At 34.5% G+C, this 20831-nt stretch overlaps 1 protein-coding gene across 6 annotated transcripts in view; it reads right to left on the bottom strand.

Annotated features, from left to right (window-relative positions):
* The window catches only part of LOC105772509 (uncharacterized), a 54636-nt gene that overhangs the window by 12213 nt on the left and 21592 nt on the right, over positions 1–20831 (bottom strand). For 2 of the 6 annotated variants that reach the window (XM_012593799.2, XM_052632568.1), the window contains exons 2-5: positions 7467–7524; positions 6747–6989; positions 6523–6656; positions 6281–6425 (exon numbers count right to left, since the gene is read on the bottom strand). The exons of 1 other annotated variant lie outside the window; for it this stretch is intronic. In XM_012593799.2, coding sequence (XP_012449253.2) covers positions 6287–6425; positions 6523–6656; positions 6747–6989; positions 7467–7524 — 574 coding nt within the window. In that variant the 3' untranslated portion in view covers positions 6281–6286. Of the gene's footprint in view, positions 1–6280; positions 6426–6522; positions 6657–6746; positions 6990–7466; positions 7525–8015; positions 8798–13056; positions 20558–20831 lie in introns of those variants that run through there. 3 more of the 6 variants (XR_008196889.1, XR_008196891.1, XR_008196890.1) reach the window with 3 other exon arrangements.

Genomic DNA, 20831 nt, shown 5'->3' with positions numbered 1-20831 from the left:
GTAAAGTCTGTCTTACAAAACATCATAAACAATGATGATTTTTATTACTATTTTCATATTGAAATTAGTAGTCTAATTGGTATAGCTGAACAAGAAAAATTTTATCAGCCATATCAAATTTGGATAATTAAAAAGATGGTTGGAACACCCCAATTATCTCTTTCAGAATGAAGATAAAAACATTTGTCAAAAACAATTGATAAATGTTATACTAAATTTGAAGATTATCAAGTCCAAACAGGATTAGATTTATTATCACAAGCCCATTATCTTCTCCATGATGAAATCTACAAACTATGGACGGATGGCAGAAGAATATTGGCATTTCCAAATGGAAACATCCAGGAGGAAAGAAACGAAGAATCTGTGAAGCTGTTAAAAAAGATTGCTGAAATGGAGATAGAAGAATTTCCATCTCACATCACAGAAAAAGTCAAATATACATGGGAGACGTGGAACTCACCACCAAGACTCTCATCAGATTCTTTACATTTAGATGAAATTGAAGAAATGAATCTCAATAATATGCAAGAAGGTTGATGTCAACAAAGATAGCAACATAGATTGATGATGCAAGCAAGATGGAAGTAGCCATTAATGCTTGATGAAGACATCTAGATTAAGACATCTAGATATTATAATTTTTCTTTTTATGTCTATGATGAGTATTAGGTTTTACTCCTAACCATCCTAGTGAATTTTTATTAGTATAATTTCTTATATTTTTAGAGTTTTTCTCATCAATAGTTAGATTTTTTATATTACTATTTAACATACTGATTATACATTGAACTTTATTTAAATTATTAATCAAATAATTATCTGTTTGACTATCTGACTCTATTTTTCTTTTCCTATATGGATCTGGTGGTTCAGTATCCATGGGTTCTGGAACATCTATATTTTCATCTTCAGATGAAGTGGTTTCTTCATCGGAATTATAAGTTGAGACTTTTATATCTTCATCCCGATCATTGAAGTTTTTATTCATCGATTATTTCTTATATAATTCTTTTTTTCGAATTACTTGAACTACTACTATCATCATATTTTAACATATAATGATAATTGAACATCTTGAAAAGATCTTTATGTTTTCATAAAGTTCTTCTATTAATTTTAAATATTCAACTCTTTCAAGTTGATCATTACTATTAGTAAATTTTTCTTTCCAATGTTCTATAAGTGTTTTATAGGATTGGAAATCATATTCTTTTGTTTTCCATCTTTTTACGTTTTTTATAATTTTTAACATAGATGACGACTCATCGATGAAGTGTTTTCTTCATCGATAAAACAAAAATATGATCTTGACCATTACCATAATATAAAGGACCTAAAGTACTCTTATTGGGGAGGAAGGGTCTATTAAGAAGATAATAGAAATTTACATCACAATAAGAGTACTTATTTGAATATAGAAATAATAGAAAAAGTCATCGTTTTTATGATGGTTTGTAATAAAGATTTTACTACATTGAAAAATCTTTTAAAAGATGAAAAGAAAAATTTTTACTACTATTTCTCTAACAAAACCCCATTCGATACTTGTTATATCAAGCGGTTCATGATCTAGTCTAAATTTTATAGTTGGGTATTCTTTGCTTATAAAATTTTTAAAAACATAAGATTGTAGAAAATATTAGAAAATGATTTTGAAATTGAATTATCTGCTGATTTGAGATAGTTCCATTAATATTGTTGAATATTTCCATAGGTAAAATCTGTCTAGATTTGTTATATAAATGATTCTAAATACTTTATTCATAATAAAATTGTTTTTCCTTTTGAATAAAATATTGAATTATATCAAGAAGATTGTTTATCTCCTTAATATCCATGAATTCTAACTGAATTCATCCCATTCTCTATATAAAATAGATTTTAATAAGAAATTTTCAGCTTCATCTTCTTTAGTTGTTTTTTCAACTAAGAATGATGAAAATCTAGTAAGAGCTCTTCGGAAATTAGCTCTTTGATTTGAAATATGGGCTTTCCATATTTCGTTTATAAAATCATAAAATTCTGGTGATAAACCAGGGTTATAAAAATCTTTAATTTTTGAAAGATGTTTTAATTCTTGAATTTGTTGTTGATTCAACAAATTTTCAACTCCCTTGATGACTTCAGCATAACTTGTTTGTGATACTGAATTCGGATTTTGGGACCATTGTAATTGACTCACCGTGTTTGGGGTCAATGAAAAAGTATTTCCCATTGGTTGGTTTACCATAGGGTAATTTAAAGCATTTGATCCAAATGGTTGGTTTACCATTGGATAAGACACATAATATTCTTGGTTAGAATAAAATGGTTTTTGTGCAGGTACAAATCCTTTTTTGGAGTTTGATTCTGCTTTCCCTTTATTGGGTTTTTTGTGAACGGTTGTTCATTCACCAACTATTAGAGGTTGTTTACCTCTATCCATGAGGCCTGCTCAAGAAATCAGCAAATATTAGTAATAAATTATAGATATTAACTAATTGAGTTTAATAGGTGTAAATTTTTTATTACACATTCTTTTATTATTATCTTCAAGTGGTATTTCCACAAAATCCTCTTTTATTGATAACCAAATAGATTGTTTATCAATAGTAAAGGGTAAATATTTACATATAAAATTATTTCCTAATAATAAATCAGTCTTCATTTTTGGAAAACAAACTATTTTAGGAATCATAAATTTAACATTGTTTATGTAAATTGGTATATTTTTAGCTTTGTATTTTATAACATTTTTACTTCCATCTATTCCTAATATTTTTATGGGTTTTTTCATTAATAAAGGTAAACAACCTCTAATAGTTGGTGAATGGATAACCGTTCACAAAAAACCCAATAAAGGGAAAGCAGAATCAAACTCCAAAAAAGGATTTGTACCTGCACAAAAACCATTTTATCCTAACCAAGGATATTATGTGTCTTATCCAATGGTAAACCAACCACTTGGAACAAATATTTTAAATTACCCTATGGTAAATCAACCAATGGGAAATACTTTTTCATTAACCCCAAACACGGTGAGTCAATTAAATTGGTCCTAAAATCCGAATTCAGTATCACAAACAAGTTATGCTGAAGTCATTAAGGGAGCTGAAAATTTGTTGAATCAACAACAAATTCAAGATTTAAAAGATCTTTCAAAAATTAAAGATTTTTATAATCCTGGTTTATCACCAGAATTTTATGATTTTATAAATGAGATATGGAAAACCCATATTTCAAACCAAAGAGCTAATTTCCGAAGAGCTCTTACCAGATTTTCATATTTCTTAGTTGAAAAAATAACAAAAGAAAATGAAGCTGAATATTTATTATTAAAATCTATTTTATATAGAGAATGAGATGAATTCCAAATGGAATTTATGGAAAAGAGGAGATAAACAATCTTCTTAATATTTTCAATATCTTATTTATAAAGGAAAAATACTCCTATTATAAATAAAATATTTAGAATTTGTTTATATAATAAATCTAGACAAATTTTACCAAGAGAAATATTCAACAAAATTAATGAAACTATCTGTAACCAGCAGATAATTCAATTTCAAAAATCATTTTCTGAACATTTTCTACAATCTTATGTTTTTACAAATTTTATAAGCAAAGAATATCCAGCTATAAAATTTAGACTGGATCATGAACCGTTTGATATAACAAGTATCAAATGGGGTTTTGTTAGAGAAATAGTAGTACAAAATTTTTCTTTTCATCTTTTAAAAGATTTTCCAGCTGTAGTAAAATCTTTATTACAAACCATCGTAAAAAACGATGACTTTTTCTATTATTTCTATATTCAAATAAGTACTCTTATTGGTATTTCTGAAAAAGAAAATTTTTTTCAGCCATATTAAATATGGAAAATCCACAGAATGCTCGGAAGCCCCCGACTATCTGCTGTAGATGAAGACAAAGATTACTTGGCAAAAACAATTGACAAGTGTCAAGATAATTTAAGCTATTATCAAATCCAAGCCGGTTTTGATTTAATGGCTAAGGCTAAATATCTTCTTCAAGAAAGAAATTATCAATTCAGAACTGATGGAAGAAGAATATTAGCATATCATTCATATCTCATTAAAGAAAATAATGATGGTATCAATCTGCTACAAAAAAATAGCAGCCATGGACATTGAAGATTTTCCATCCAACATTCTGCAACAAATCAGAAGTGCATGGGAAATTGTCATCAAGACATATCTACTATCCATCATTTTGAAGGATAAATAAATAAGACAAAAAGTCTTAATCAAGTCTTAATCATCATTAAAACAATGATGATGTAAGAGATGACATAAAGCAGCTGTGACACAAGCAGTGACAACAGCGGTCATAAATGCAAGCATGACACATGGAAGCAACCATAGCCATACAAAAAGATGGAGACGTGGAAGCAACCATATCCGCAAAGAAGCCGAGTCCTTATCAGAAACACTGTACGAGATTCAAAATACAATTCTATAGAAGCAACATTGACAGATGCATAATCAATCACTTTCCAAGGATAGAAATAATTAAGATGTGAACGGGGCTCTAACCTTTATTTAGGGCAACAATATTATAAAAATAAAAGTAACTATTTGGGGTAAAGCAAGCCTTTGCTTAAAATTCTCGTCCTAAAGCTAACGGAACTTGAGTTCTAGTTCCCTAAAGGTGCTAGAAGCCTCGTACCAATTCAAAACAAGAAGCAAAGCACGCCACATAGTCCTAACAAAACTAAGTCCACTCATTCATCTAGGAAAAAGGAACACATTTTCACACAACACAAATAAGATGCCTGATTCGACTTTTGCACCTTAGAATTACCCAAAAGTTCAATGCTCATTATCAGCTTCTTAATGAAAACAAGAGCCAACAAGAGCAAACAAAATGCAATGACAAGCAGTACTGGCAAATGAAAAATCAGTCAATTTACAAGGATAGGATTAATTATGAGGGCACCAACCTTCATTCAGAGCAAACCAAATATAATGACAGAGCAAATGCTTAATCAGTCACTTTCCAATGATAGAAATAATTATGATGTGAAGGGGGCTTTAACATTCATTTAGGGCAACAATATATCATCAAAATAGAACCCAAAGCTAATGGATCTTGAGTTCTAGTTCCCTAAAGGTGCTAGGAGCCTCGTACCCATTCAAAACAACAAGAAGAGCACGTCACATAGTCCTAACAAAACTGAGTCCACTCATTCATCTTGGAAAAAAAAAGACATTTTCACACATCGACCCGACTTCTTTGTACCCTACCACTACTCAAGTTTTATACAGGAGGCTCTAACCTTCATTTAGGGCAACAATATATCATCAAAATAGAAGCAACTATTTGGGGTAAAACAAGCCTTTGGTTAAAATTCTCTGCCCAAAGCTAACGAACTTCAGTTCTAGTTCCCTAAAGGTGCTAGGAGCCTCATACCCATTCAAAACAACAAGAAAAGCACGACACATAGTCCTAACAAAACTGAGTCCACTCATTCATCTTGGAAAAAGGAAGACATTTTCACACAACGACTTGACTTCTTTGTACCTTAGCATTACTCAAGTTTTATACAGGTAGTTCAAGGCTCATTATCAGCTTCTTAGTGACAACAAGAGCAAACAAAATGCAATGACAAGCATTACTGGCAAATGAAAAATCAGTGAATTTACAAGGATAGGAATAATTATGATGGCACTAACCTTCATTTAGAGCAAACCAAATATAATGACAAGCAACATTGGCAAATGCATAATCAGTCACTTTCCAAGGATAAAATAATTACCATGTGAAGGGGGCTCTAACCTTCATTTAGGGCAACAATATATCATCAAAATAGAAGCAACTATTTGGGGTAAAGCAAGCCTTTGGTTAAAATTCTCTGCCCAAAGCTAACAAACTTCAATTCTAGTTCCCTAAAGGTGCTAGGAGATTCGTACCCATTCAAAACAACAAGCAGAGCACGACACACAGTCCTAACAAAACTGAGTCCACTCATTCATCTTGGAAAAAGGAAGACATTTACACATGACTCGACTTCTTTGTACCTTAGCATTACTCAAGTTCTATACAAGAAGTTCAAGGCTCATTATCAGCTTCTTAGTGACAACAAGAGCAAACAAAATGCAATGACAACCAGTACAAGCAAATGAAAAGTAAGTCAATTTACAAGGGTAGGAATAATTATGATAGCACTAACCTTCATTTAGAGCAAACCAAATATAATGACAAGCAGCATTGGAAAATGCATAATCAGTCACTTTCCAAGGATAGAAATAATTATGATGTGAAGGGGGGTTCTAACCTTCATTTAGGGCATCAATATTGTAGGATTAACAGATCCAAATGAAGCAGAGGTTCTATATCCACCCAATGCAGCTGCATAAATCCCTTCATGCCCGTTGCGCCACATTCTGAATATAAGGTACTCAAAACAATTAAGCGTACAGCTGTGCCAAACCATACACCACTTGTCATTGCCCAAATGAATTAGAGGGGGACCCACAGGAGCAGTGAAGAATAGGAAGTGAAGTTGTATGTGCTAACCTGCGGAAATTCAGGAAAGTGTTCCATAAATAAAACACTTGATCTCCCGATAGATTAAATATTTTAAGTACATCATCCTTCGATAAATTATGGACCAATCTATCACTTTGAAACTCTAATCTGCCATTTACTCTCTGTTAAGAGACAAAGGTGTTATCATTTTAATATATTAAAACACAAAAATAAGAATAAGAGTACACTGTTCGATAACATAAAGCAAGGACCTCAAGACCATTTCGTGCCTTGCCTTGTGCTGAATCTTCAGCATCAGCACCAACCGGTTCTTGCAGAAAGGAATCAAATAACTTCATATCGTTCATTTTGGAGGTCAATTCAGTCAAATCAACAGCATGGTTAATGGCATCACTAAGTTTTTGCAGCTCCGCAAGCAGTGTGTCATGAGCATTTAATAATGCCTTAACAAGCATGACCTGTTTCATATCAGTAGAAACCACTTGATCCAGTGCCTGGTCAACCACATAGGCAAACTATTAGTGCATTAATATTGATTATCAAGGATAACAAGAAGCTGAATTAAAGCAATACAATGAATTTCCCTTATTACCCACATAACCCACAAGAAAAGTTCCATTAAACCCATACCACTTAAATTAAGAATTGGAAATGGATATATTAAACTCTTACAGCTTAAATAATCAAGCCTCATGAAATTCATACATTCTACTAACCATAACCTACAATTTCCACCAGTCCAATGAATAGACTAGTTCCACAATAAGGTAATAAACTTTTTTCTCATGCACACACCTTGCACACTAGATTCTGAGATTATATTACAGCCATAAAACATTTATCCATGCCACATTCCAGTAGTGGCACCAAAAATCTATTGAATGTAATGACACAATCAAGCAGAAGCACAAATGGGAAAGCTATGGTTAAGGGTAGTTATTGCATTTCAATTTTAAAAGTTTAGAACAAACCTGAGTAGATCCGTCAATGCTTTCACCAGAAACATCATTAGTTGTAGAATATGCAATGCTGAAATGATTCAACAGGTCAAGTTACTTCAACATATCATCAAAGCACAATTTTACTTTAATAAATAAAACCACCCCTCTCCCTTTATCTCATTTCTATCCAAATGTATTGGATTTTTTTAAAATAATAAATAAATAAATAACATAAAACTAATGTCTTCACTATTTGCTAATTAATACAATCTGGAAGCACATAATACTATTTAAGATGCACAACTTTGCTTTAGAGCTAATCCTATTCTACTAAATTTCTCACTCATAATAATTTACTTTAACATATATAAATTTATAAATAAAGCTCACAAACGTTATGAGTAACTTCATAATAAGTATTAGACATGCGCACATGTATTAAACGTACCTAAGTTAAGCCTAGAAAATAAAGTTATGGAATAACATAATACAAGATTTAATAATTAGTTATTTTCTTTTTGGTTCTGGGGTCTGTAAGTACTAAATTTAAAATGCTTCATACTCAAAATGAAAATTGACCTTAAAAAAGTGATCCGTCCATTAGGGGAAGATAATGACAAATTTGTTTATCTTGTGGACTATTCTGTAAAAAGACCACAATCCCTTAAAGTCCAAAACCTATCTCAAACATTTCCACCATCTCCTCCAAAAGCAGACCCCGATCAAAAATGGTTAGCTAAGCCTCTAAAGCAGCCATGTTACAAACGAATCAATAAGTGGGTCCAGAAAAATAGTCAGTTTATGACATGCAGCCAAGAACAAGAAACGAAAGTTCCAGTCCCCGTTCAGGCATCTCCAGAAGTTCACATGTACACAGCAACTTCTTCTTATGATCAAGAATTTCCTCCACTTGAAGAATTCACAAAAAAATGAATATCTTCATATGCCAAAAATCTCTTCAAAACTTCAGACAGATGCAGAAGGAAAACAAATCAAGATAGCAGCAGTAGAAGCCACCCTGAACTGGCAGTCAAAAAATGCTGTAGCCCAGAATGCTGCAATCAAAAAGATTGATCATAAAGTCTGTCAGATTGATAATAAAGTCTCAAAGATCGAGAAAACGACAGATGAAAATTCAGAAATGAGCAAGAATCTTATAAAGCTTTTTCAAAAAAGGCTTAAAGAAGTTGCTTATGAGCCAGCAGCCCCAGGCAAGGATTTATTCTCTCATCTTGCACAAAGAGAAAAAGAAATCCAGAACCTTAAAGAGCAGATAAAGTATCTGAAAGAAAATGGAAAGCTGCCACCACGACAACCGGAGAAAAATGGGATTGAACTTTTCCCATCCATAAGACAGACAGATAGTCCTCGACAAAGGCGAACACACCAATCATTTTTCCTCCACTAGAGCCAAAAAAGAAGGCCACAGTCTATGAATTGTGTCAACAAATCAAGGCACAAAAGGAGGAAGAAAAAAGAAAAACTGCAGAAGGAAAAAGAAAAAGAGAAAAGGCTAGAGGCAAAAGACCAGTGGAGAAACAGGAAGATGAAGAAAGCCAATTCTCTTCACCACCAACATCTCCACCACCAAAACTGATGTCAAAGTCTCTTATGATGCAAAATGATAAAAATCATTCTAATCCCTTAACAGGGCTTTTAAAGGATTACAGTCATAAGATACTACCAAAGATATCTGTAGCTGAACGACATAAATCAGAAACAACCCCAGTTCCAGATTGGGAACAAATCCCAAAAGAAGATGATTCAGTATCTTTTTCAGGGGAATCAGAAAGATCAGCAAATCCTTATGATTCAGAATCAATTGGAGAAACCAATAATTCCTCAGAAGAAGGAATTGAGGATTTGCCAGAAGTAATGGCCACACCTGGTGTGAAAGTTGAAGAACCATCAGATGAAGAGATGACTGAAGCCGGATCAATTTACTATGAAAGGACATATTATTTACTAAGAATTGTGTCAACAAATCAAGGCACAAAAGGAGGAAGAAAAAAGAAAAGCTGCAGAAGAAAAAAGAAAAAGAGAAAAGGCTAGAGGCAAAAGACCAGTGGAGAAACAAGAAGATGAAGAAAGCTAATTCTCTTCACCACCAACATCTCTACCACCAAAACTGATGTTAAAGTCTCTTATGATGCAAAATTATAAAATCCTTCTAATCCCTTAACAAGGTTTTAAAGGATTACATCATAAGATACTACCAAAGATATCTCAGAATGAACGACATGAATCAGAAACAACCCCAATTCCAGATTTGGAACAAATCCTAGAATAAGATGATTCAGTATCATTTTCAGGGAAATCAGAAAGATCAGCAAATTCTTATGATTCAGAATCAATTGGAGAAACCAATAATTTCTCAGAAGAAGGAATTGAGGATTTGCCAGAAGTAATGGCCACACCTGGTGTGAAAGTTGAAGAACCATCAGATGAAGAGATGACTGAAGCCGGAGAACCATCAAATGCAAGATCAGCACCACATGTCTCTACAACAAAGATGGTCTTCACGTTGGATGATATTCCAATCAACAGATGGCCTGAAAGATTACAAGAGTTCCATGCGTGGCTCGACACTAGAAGGCTAATAGAAGAAAGCCATTATAACATCCTGTATGAATTTGTTTCAAGATTCACAAGAATGTTGAAAGATTGGTGGAACTCGCCACTCAAAGGATCAATTACAATTTTGGTGTTAATGATTTTGCTCAAGCCATAAGGATTATCCATAGTTATTTTATTGGTAATCCTGATGATCTCCTGACACTCAAAAGACGAGAATTCTTCAAAAGGAAATGTTGCTCTTATCAGAAAAAAGATTTATCTAAGCATTTTTATGCTATGATGAAGCTTTTCTATGCTCTTGGATCAGAACTAAGTCTGAAGCAAGCTGTTGTTGTGTCTCTTCCAGACCCTATTCAAGTCGCGATTAATCAAAATCTTTACAGGCAAAACAAGAATATCCTTAATTTAACCATGGGGGAAATCCAGCAAGAAACGAATGTTCCAGTCCCCATTTAGGCATTTCCAGAAGTTCACATGTACACGGCAACTTCTTCTTATGATTAAGAATTTCCTCCGCTGGAAGAATTCACAAAAAAATGAATATCTTCATATGCCAAAAATCTCTTCAAAACTTCGATGATGCGTAGGAAAACAAATCAAGATAGCAAAGAAGAAGCCACCTGAACCGGCAAATGAAAATGTCAGAGCCAGATTGTCGCAATCAAAAGATTGATCATAAAGTCTGTCAGATTGATAATAAAGTCTCAAAGATCGAGAAAACGACAGATGAAAATTCAAAAATGAGCAAGAATCTTATAAAACTTTTTCAAAAAAGGCTTAAAGAAGTTGCTTATGAGCCAGCAGCCCCAGGCAAGGATTTATTCTCTCATCTTGCACAAAGAGAAAAAGAAATCCAGAACCTTAAAGAGCAGATAAAGTATCTGAAAGAAAATGGAAAGCTGCCACCACGACAACCGGAGAAAAATGGGATTGAACTTTTCCCATCCATAAGACAGACAGATAGTCCTCGACAAGGCGGAACACAGCCAATCATTTTTCCTCCACTAGAGCCAAAAAAGAAGGCCACAGTCTATGAATTGTGTCAACAAATCAAGGCACAAAAGGAGGAAGAAAAAAGAAAAACTGCAGAAGGAAAAAGAAAAAGAGAAAAGGCTAGAGGCAAAAGACCAGTGGAGAAACAGGAAGATGAAGAAAGCCAATTCTCTTCACCACCAACATCTCCACCACCAAAACTGATGTCAAAGTCTCTTATGATGTAAAATGATAAAAATCATTCTAATCCCTTAACAGGGCTTTTAAAGGATTACAGTCATAAGATACTACCAAAGATATCTGTAGCTGAACGACATAAATCAGAAACAACCCCAGTTCCAGATTGGGAACAAATCCCAAAAGAAGATGATTCAAGATCTTTTCGGGAATCAGAAAGATCAGCAAATCCTTATGATTCAGAATCAATTGGAGAAACCAATAATTCCTCGTAAGAAGGAATTGAGGATTTGCCAGAAGTAATGGCCACACCTGGTGTGAAAGTTGAAGAACCATCAGATGAAGAGATGACTGAAGCCGGATCAATTTACTATGAAAGGACATATTATTTACTAAGAATTGTGTCAACAAATCAAGGCACAAAAGGAGGAAGAAAAAAGAAAAGCTGCAGAAGAAAAAAGAAAAAGAGAAAAGGTTAGAGGCAAAAGACCAGTGGAGAAACAAGAAGATGAAGAAAGCTAATTCTCTTCACCACCAACATCTCTACCACCAAAACTGATGTTAAAGTCTCTTATGATGCAAAATTATAAAAATCCTTCTAATCCCTTAACAAGGTTTTTAAAGGATTACAGTCATAAGATACTACCAAAGATATCTGTAGCTGAACGACATGAATCAGAAACAACCCCAATTCCAGATTTGGAACAAATCCCAGAATAAGATGATTCAGTATCATTTTCAGGGAAATCAGAAAGATCAGCAAATTCTTATGATTCAGAATCAATTGGAGAAACCAATAATTTCTCAGAAGAAGGAATTGAGGATTTGCCAGAAGTAATGGCCACACCTGGTGTGAAAGTTGAAGAACCATCAGATGAAGAGATGACTGAAGCCGGAGAACCATCAAATGCAAGATCAGCACCACATGTCTCTACAACAAAGATGGTCTTCACGTTGGATGATATTCCAATCAACAGATGGCCTGAAAGATTACAAGAGTTCCATGCGTGGCTCGACACTAGAAGGCTAACAGAAGAAAGCCATTATAACATCCTGTATGAATTTGTTTCAAGATTCACAGAATGTTGAAAGATTGGTGGAACTCAGTTACTCAGGCGGATCAATTACAATTTTTGGTGTTAACAGATTTTGCTCAAGCCATAAGGATTATCCATAGTTATTTTATTGGTAATCCTGATGATCTGCTGACACTCAAAAGACGAGAATTCTTCAAAAGGAAATGTTGCTCTTATCAGAAAAAAGATTTATCTAAGCATTTTTATGCTATGATGAAGCTTTGCTATGCTCTTGGATCAGAACTAAGTCTGAAGCAAGCTGTTGTTGTGTCTCTTCCAGACCCTATTCAAGTCGCGATTAATCAAAATCTTTACAGGCAAAACAAGAATATCCTTAATTTAACCATGGGGGAAATCCAGCAAGAAACGAATGTTCCAGTCCCCATTTAGGCATTTCCAGAAGTTCACATGTACACGGCAACTTCTTCTTATGATTAAGAATTTCCTCCGCTTGAAGAATTCACAAAAAAATGAATATCTTCATATGCCAAAAATCTCTTCAAAACTTCGATGATGATGCGTAGGAAAATAAATCAAGATAGCAAGAAGAAAGCCACCCCGAATCGGCAATGAAAAATGTCAGTAGTCCGAATGTCGCAATAAAAAGATTGATCATAAAGTCTGTCAGATTGATAATAAAGTCTTAAAGATCGAGAAAACGATGATGAAAATTCGAAATGAGCAAGAATCTTATAAAGCTTTTTCAAAAAGGCTTAAAGAAGTTGCTCATGAGCCAAGAAATTCAGTGCCGGGATTTATTCTCTCATCTTGCACAAAGAGAAAAAGAAATCCAGAACCTTAAAGAGCAGATAAAGTATCTGAAAGAAAATGGGAAGCTGCCACCACGACAACCGGAGAAAAATGGGATTGAACTTTTCCCATCCATAAGACAGACAGATAGTCCTCGACAAGGCGGAACACAGCCAATCATTTTTCCTCCACCAGAGCCAAAAAACAAGGATATCATCAATGTAGATCAAGGCTTGATCCATGATAGGTTAGAAGATTCTGACCATGGCCTTTTGAAATTTTGAAGGGCCGTTTTGAGTCCAAAAGGCATTACAGTCCACTGGTAATGTTTGTTTGGAATACAAAAACCAGTTTTGGGCCTGTCTTCAGGATCTATACCCAATTGCCAAAATCCTGCTTTTAAGTCAAATTTTGAAAAAATCTGAGCTTTCGCAAGACTTGAAAATAGGCAATTTCTATTGGGTAAAGGGAATTTATCATCTTGGAGAAAATGATTGAGAGGTTGGTAATTAATTACCAATCTTAGCTTTCCACGAACTTACTCAGATCTCTTGTTGACATAGAATGCTTCACATGCCCATTGTGAATCTGAGGCTTCTATCAATCCTTCTGTCTGTAATTGTTGAAATTATTGTTCAGCTAATTTGAGATGATCTGGATTCATCCCAACATGACTAGCATTAGTAGGATTGATATCTTCATTTTTCTTGAAAGGAAGTTTGATGAAGAATTCTAAATTTTTCCATAAAGGATGGTTGCATTTTTTAGAAAATCTGAATAAAAGTCTGCACATGCCTTTTGTCTCAGTTCTTCAACAGCTTCTTGGATTTTGTCAGCATCAATTGAGAATAACCTGGGAATTGATACATAAGGCTTGAACATTTGCTTGTACCTTATAACATCTGGGAGAATTCTTAATTGTTTGGCTTTAAGATATAAATCAAAACCAACAATAAGATCTTTTCCAGGAAGCTTCGATCCCAGTATTGTAGTGGTAATGGAACAAGTGGGAAAGAACTGGATCTTGACAGGCTTGCTTCTCAGGTTTGTTGTGAAAACCTTTCTTAATGCTGAGCTAAAATATCTGGTATGGGGCTCCCAGTATTCTTCTGGCAGAATTTCTGGATTCATGATGGATTCTGCAGCTCCAGTATTAATGAAGGCAATTACAGTAATAGGTTTACTGTATTTGTTCATATAGATGGAAATTGGAATGTGAGGAGCTGTAATCTCTGTGGCGGCAACAACTTGAGGGATGACGGAGAGGGAGTAACAATTCCTTGATGGTTGTATCATCAATGATGAATCTGATAAAGAGAAATTACAGTCTTCTGAATCGCTGAATGCAAAACTTTGAATAGCACATATTGACTGATCATTTGGCTCATCATCAATAGAAAATAAGGACTCTATATCATCTTCATCAGTTATCTTGATTCCTGATCTTTGTTGGATTTGTCTGATCATCTTTGCTCCTTTCTTGTTCTTGGCTGCATGTCATAAACTGACTGTTTTTCTGGACCCACTTATTGATTCGTTTGTAACATGGCTGCTTTAGAGGCTTAGCTAACCATTTTTTATCGGGGTCTGCTTTTGGAGGAGATGGTAGAGATGTTTGAGATAGGTTTTGGACTTTAGGGGATTGTGGTCTTTTTACAGAATAGTCCACAAGATAAAACAGATTTGCCATTATCTTCCCCTAATAGACCAATATCTAGATCTCCATTCATCCATTTTTCATAAAAGCTTGATTGTGTTAATTTTCTACCAGACTTCTTTTTTCTGGTGCGTTTAATATCTTCATCAAGTTCTTCAAAGACAGCATCTCTGCACCCTTTACAGGAACAATTGATATCCCAAGGACAATGTCTTGAGGGATCTTTGAAGTAATATAAGGGCATTCCATCAGTCTGGAAGCTCTGAATTAATGTTGCTTCTGGTCCTGGTACTGTTTCTTCAGGAATTACCGGTTGTAACATCATCTGTGTTGTAAAAACAGGAGGAGTTGGGAGTTGTTTCAAGTGACTGTGATCAAATCTGATCTCACTGGTTCCATCAGCCTTGGTGATAATCTGGCTTTTGGTAAATTTGATCGGCTGGTTGTGTTGATAGATCTGCTCATAATTTGTTACCCATTTTTCTAGAAGAAGCTTCAAAAGTTCTTGTTTGAGTATCTGTTTGGGCACATAAATACAATAAGGTTCTTATCTTGTATTGACAGAGATTAAAAGAGAATCATCAGATCCTTGATTGGCTAGTTTGAAAGCATGATCTTGAACTCTATACACTATTTGATAGTGTAGAGTTGCTGTAACTGCAGATTCAACCATTTTAGTGCCAACGATCTAGATTTGTACCTTTAGGGCATCCATCAGATTGGGGTCTTGCAAGGACATGGTGAAATTTAGAAATAAAGTTACCATTGCCATACCCGAGCTTAGTGTTGCTTCAACAGTTCCAATACAAGCATCTTGATAACGCTTGTATCTAGAATCTAAAAGGGCTATCCTGGAAACAACAGGTTTCCCTGATGTTCCATGATAATTGAGCGCCAAATGAACTGCTCCAAAATGGATATGAGAATATCCATGTTGACACCATTCTTGAGGAAAATGAGACGGGATTTCTAACGTAACAAACTGTTCTTCTTGTTCTCCATAGATAAGATGTTTATCAAATTTAGAGGACTGGACATTCTTTGACGGCTTTTCTTCTGGTAGTAATAAGAGACTTAATACTTTTTATGGGAGAGAATGAAGGTTTTTGATAGGTAGAATATGGATTTACAAGAGGAAGATTAGTAGCTTGTACTTTCTCTTCTTCAGTAAAATATTCTACTTCATAAAGAGAAATCTTTCTAGCAGAGTGAGAGCGAAACGTGGATTCAGGTAATGAGAGAGGTGCTTTTGTGGTGGATAATCTAGAGGATTCCATGATTCTAAACTCTCTTCTTACTAGATTGTAGTATTTCTAATGAAAGAAAATCTGGAGTTAATACTTTTTATGGGAGAGAATGAAGGTTTTTGATAGGTAGAATATGGATTTACAAGAGGAAGATTAGTAGCTTGTACTTTCTCTTCTTCAGTAAAATATTCTTCATAAAGAGAAGAAATCTTTCTAGCAGAGTGAGAGCAAAATGGGGATTCAGGTAATGAGAGAGGTACTTTTGTGGTAGATAATCTAGAGGATTCCATGATTCTAAACTCTCTTCTTACTAGATCGTAGTCTTTCTAATGAAAGAAAATTTAGAGTTACTAGCTCTGATACCAATGGAGGGCAGGTGAGTAAGACGTAAGAGATCAGCAATTAACGATTTATAACAGCAGGTATGCTATGACAAAACAGAGGCCTTTCATCTCTTTTTTGGCCATCAACAAGGCACTGCCTTTTAGCTGTTAATCATCTTTAATCATTGAACTCCTTCTTCAAACTCAACTGAACTTAATAGTATCTTTTATCATGTTTAATTTCTGATGTGCAAGATCCATAAGTATGGCAAGCACAGAGCATACTTTTAAACTCATGAGAGATTTTCTTCCATAGAAATTTTATTTTCAAGTAAGAAGAGATGAGAGAGGTTTAGAAAGCCATAGATTTACAAAACTAGTCTGGATTTTATTTCAAAGCTGGTTCTTATTTTACAACTGACACTTCTCCATCCTTATATAGAGGAGGAGGATTGAGATAAGCAGATAAGGAGGAATCTACTTTTACACCACTCATTAAAGCAAACAACATGACTCAGCATATTTTACAAAAGTAAAGAGACACAATAATTTTAAGCAGATAAGAAGGAATCTGCTTTTACACTATTGACACGTCTATATCTGTGTCAATATTAGATGTAATATTTAATTCTTCTATCTTCTGTCTTTTCTTTTCACGGGCTTTGTAACATCTGAGTTCTAGCCTTTCAATCCTTCTTTCCAGGTCATCTGGTGGTATCACATCATCATTGTTGCTTCTAGGGAGTAGTGGGGCTTTTGAAACACTTGGTCCCTCTTCATGTATATCCTTCCAGATATGTGTGTCTTGAATTATCTGGCTGCAATGCATGGGATAATCTTGAGACCATTCTTTTGGATCTGGTATGTTGGACCAATATTCATTCAGGGCTTCTTTCAACTGGTTTTGATAAGGTGTCGGTGGATTCCTTTGAACATCCCAAGGTGCTGATGACTCTCTCGAAGGCTATATTTCTGAAGGAATTATCTTATTGATCTGACACAAGTATTTCTGTAGCTTTTTGAGACCAAAAAGATTCTCATAAACCTCTTCAAAATATGTTTTATGGATCCAGGAGCTAGGAAGGGAGGCTAATTGTGTTGCTGGTCCATTTTGTATGAAGTATTGAGGTTTATAAAAGATGATTACTATCTATTGGACACGGGTATTTTTGAGAAATTCAAACATGAGCATATCTACCTAATATTCTAAAGGATAGAACCATTTTAAAAATGTGGCCAAGTTTTTCATCTCAGGAGTTTCTTCATTGCGGACTGCCATTGTTAGGAAGTGTTGAAGATCAGGCATAAAAAACTCAATCCCTATATGAAAGAGATGGGTTAAATACCAGAACATCCATTTCAATTCTTCAGGAAACTCACCAAACTGGAACTTGATTGGGTTTATAAATGGGTAAACAGGATGAAGACCTAAGGGCTTAAGACATAATCCTCCAAAATTCCTAAAGACATCTAACTGATAAGAGAGCATCATGTTCATGGCTTCTTTATGGAATTTTTTTCTCTAGGATTAGGCTTAAGACTTCTGGAGGGTGATCTAGATGGGATTTTGGTTTACAGGGAAGGGAAAAAGGTGAGGTGTTTGTTGAAATTGTTTCTTTTTTCCTTTTGAGGAAGAAGGTTGAAACATGAAAACTTCAATGGGTTTTGGAGTTTGGATTTGGGTTGCATTTTCAGGTAATCTAGTAAGGATATCTGCAAGAACATTATCCTTGCCTTTAATGTGTACAACATCAAAGGAAAATCTGGAAAACCATTCTGCCCATTTGAGAAGTTGAGAATGTGGAACTCCTTCTGTTTGAATTTAAAATTTTTTGGAAAAGATGACATATCCATCTCACCAAGGAAATGATATCCTGTTAAATGAAACTGGAATTTAGTGATTCCATATTTCACAGCAAGAATTTCCTTGAAGGTAGAGTGGTAATGAATTTCTGCATCTGTGAATCTCCCACTCTTATATCCACAAAATCGCCTTTTCCCATTTTTTTCTTCAAAGAGTATTGCTCCCCAATATTTATCACTTGTATCAGTCTGCAAAATTCTTTTGTCACTGAACGGGATCTGTAGTGGTGGCAAACATGTTATTTTCTCCTTAATCTGTTGGACAGCTTTGGTTTGTTTGGACTTCCAAGGAGGTGGATCTTTTTTTAGCATCTTTCTCAAAGGATTTGTTAATTTGGCTATTTTGGGAACAAAATCCCTAAGATAATTAACTATCTCGAGAAATTGTTGAACTTGTTTCTGAGTGAGGTTTTTGTCAGAAAACTTTTTCAGCTCTTCTGCAATGTTTGAACTTGGCTGATATCTTCCATCTTTAATGATCATTCCAAGAAATTCAATTTCCTGCTTGTTGATCTGCATCTTCTTTTCAGAAAGCATTATTCCAAAATTGAGAATTATCTACTTGAATTTGTTGAGGAGAATAACATGATCTTGCTCATCAGGGCTGTAAAGAAGGATATCATCAATGTAGATCAAGGCTTGATCCGTGATAGGTTGGAAGATTCTGATCATGGCCTTTTGAAATTTTGAAGAGGCCGTTTTGAGTCCAAAAGGCATTTCAGTCCACTGGTAATGTTTGTTTGGAATACAAACATTACCACTCTACCTTCAAGGAAATTCTTGCTGTGAAATATGGAATCACCAAATTCCAGTTTCATTTAACAGGATATCATTTCCTTGTTGAGATGGATATGCCATCTTTTCCAAAAATGCTCAAATTCAAACAGAAGGAAGTTCCACATTCTCAACTTCTCAGATTTGCAGAATGGTTTTCCAGATTTTCCTTTGATGTTGTACACATTAAAGGCAAGGATAATGTTCTTACAGATATCCTTACTAGATTACCTGAAAATGCAACCCAAATCCAAACTCCAAAACCCATTAAAATTTTCATGTTTCAACCTTCTTCTTCCTCAAAAGGAAAAAAGAAACAATTTCAACAAACACCCTAACCTTTTTCACTTCCCTGTAAACCAAATTTCTATCTAGATCACCCTCCAGAAGTCTTAAGCCTAATCCTAGAGAAAAAATTCTATAAAGAAGCCATGAACATGATGCTCTCTTATCAGTTAGATGTCTTTAGGAATTTTGGAGGATTATTTCTTAAGCCCTTAGGTCTTCATCCTGATTACCCATTTATAAACCCAATCAAGTTCCAGTTTGGTGAGTTTCCTGAAGAATTGAAATGGATGTTCTGGTATTTAACCCATCTCTTTCATATAGGGATTGAGTTCTTTATGCCTGATCTCCAACACTTCTTAACAATGGCAGTCTGCAATGAAGAAGCTCCTGAGATGAAAAACTTGGCCAAAATTTTAAAATGGTTCTATCCTTTAGAATATTGGGTAGATATGCTCATGTTTGAGTTTCTCAAAAATACCCGTGTCCAATGGATAGTAATCATCTTTTATAAACCTCAATACTTCATGCAAAATGGACCAGCAACACAATTAGCCTCCCTTCCTAGCTCTTGGATCCATAAAACATATTTTGAAGAGGTTTATGAGAATCTTTTTGATCTCAAAAAGCTACAGAAATACTTGTGTCAGATCAATAAGATAATTCCTTCAGAAATATGGCCTTCGGGAGAGTCATCAGCACCTTGGGATGTTCAAAGGAATCCACCGACACCTTATCAAAACCAGTTGAAAGAAGCCCTGAATGAGTATTGGTCCAACATACCAGATCCAAAAGAATGGTCTCAAGATTATCCCATGCATTGCAGCCAGATAATTCAAGACACATATCTGGAAGGATATACATGAAGAGGACCAAGTGTTTCAAAAGCCCCACTACTCCCCAGAAGCAATAATGATGATGTGATACCACTAGTTGACCTAAAAAGAAGGATTGAAAGGCTAGAACTCAGATGTTACAAAGCCCGTGAAAAGAAAAGACAGAAGATAGAAGAATTAAATATTACCTCTGATATTGACACAGATTATGACATAGATACAGACGTGTCAATAGTGTAAAAACAGATTCCTTCTTATCTGCTTAAAATTATTGTGTCTCTTTACTTTTGCAAAATATGCTGAGTCATGTTGTTTGCTTTAATGAGTGGTGTAAAAGCAAATTCCTCCTTATCTGCTTATCTCAATCCTCCTCCTCTATATAAGGATGGAGAAGTGTCAGTTGTAAAATAAGAACCAGCTTTGAAATAAAATCCAGACGAGTTTTGTAATTCTATGGCTTTCTAAACCTCTCTCATCTCTTCTTACTTGAAAATAGAATTTCTATGGAAGAAAATTTCTCATGAGTTTAAAAGTATGCTCTGTGCTTGCCATACTTATAGATCCTGCACATCAGAAATTAAACATGATAAAAGATACTATTAAGTTCAGTTGAGTAATACTAAATGATGGGATCATGATATTGCTTTGTCTGCCGTGTTATTGAGCTGAGCTGGCTTTCCTTAAGTATTTTTAAGAATATAATAAGGCAACAGGAGTAATTTAATTGGCGCTTTTACCCAAAAATTAAAACGGGGTCAAGGTGGCCTTGATGCGATATTTTAGGCACTATAGTTCATAAATGTACTTGGATACGCGTTTGAAAGTTATTGGTTTACT

The sequence above is a fragment of the Gossypium raimondii genome, chromosome 6 (genome assembly GCF_025698545.1).
Source record: "Gossypium raimondii isolate GPD5lz chromosome 6, ASM2569854v1, whole genome shotgun sequence".
Lineage (NCBI taxonomy): Eukaryota > Viridiplantae > Streptophyta > Magnoliopsida > Malvales > Malvaceae > Gossypium > Gossypium raimondii.
Note: the sequence above shows the minus strand (reverse complement) of the source record. Positions and strands in the feature narration are given on the sequence as shown.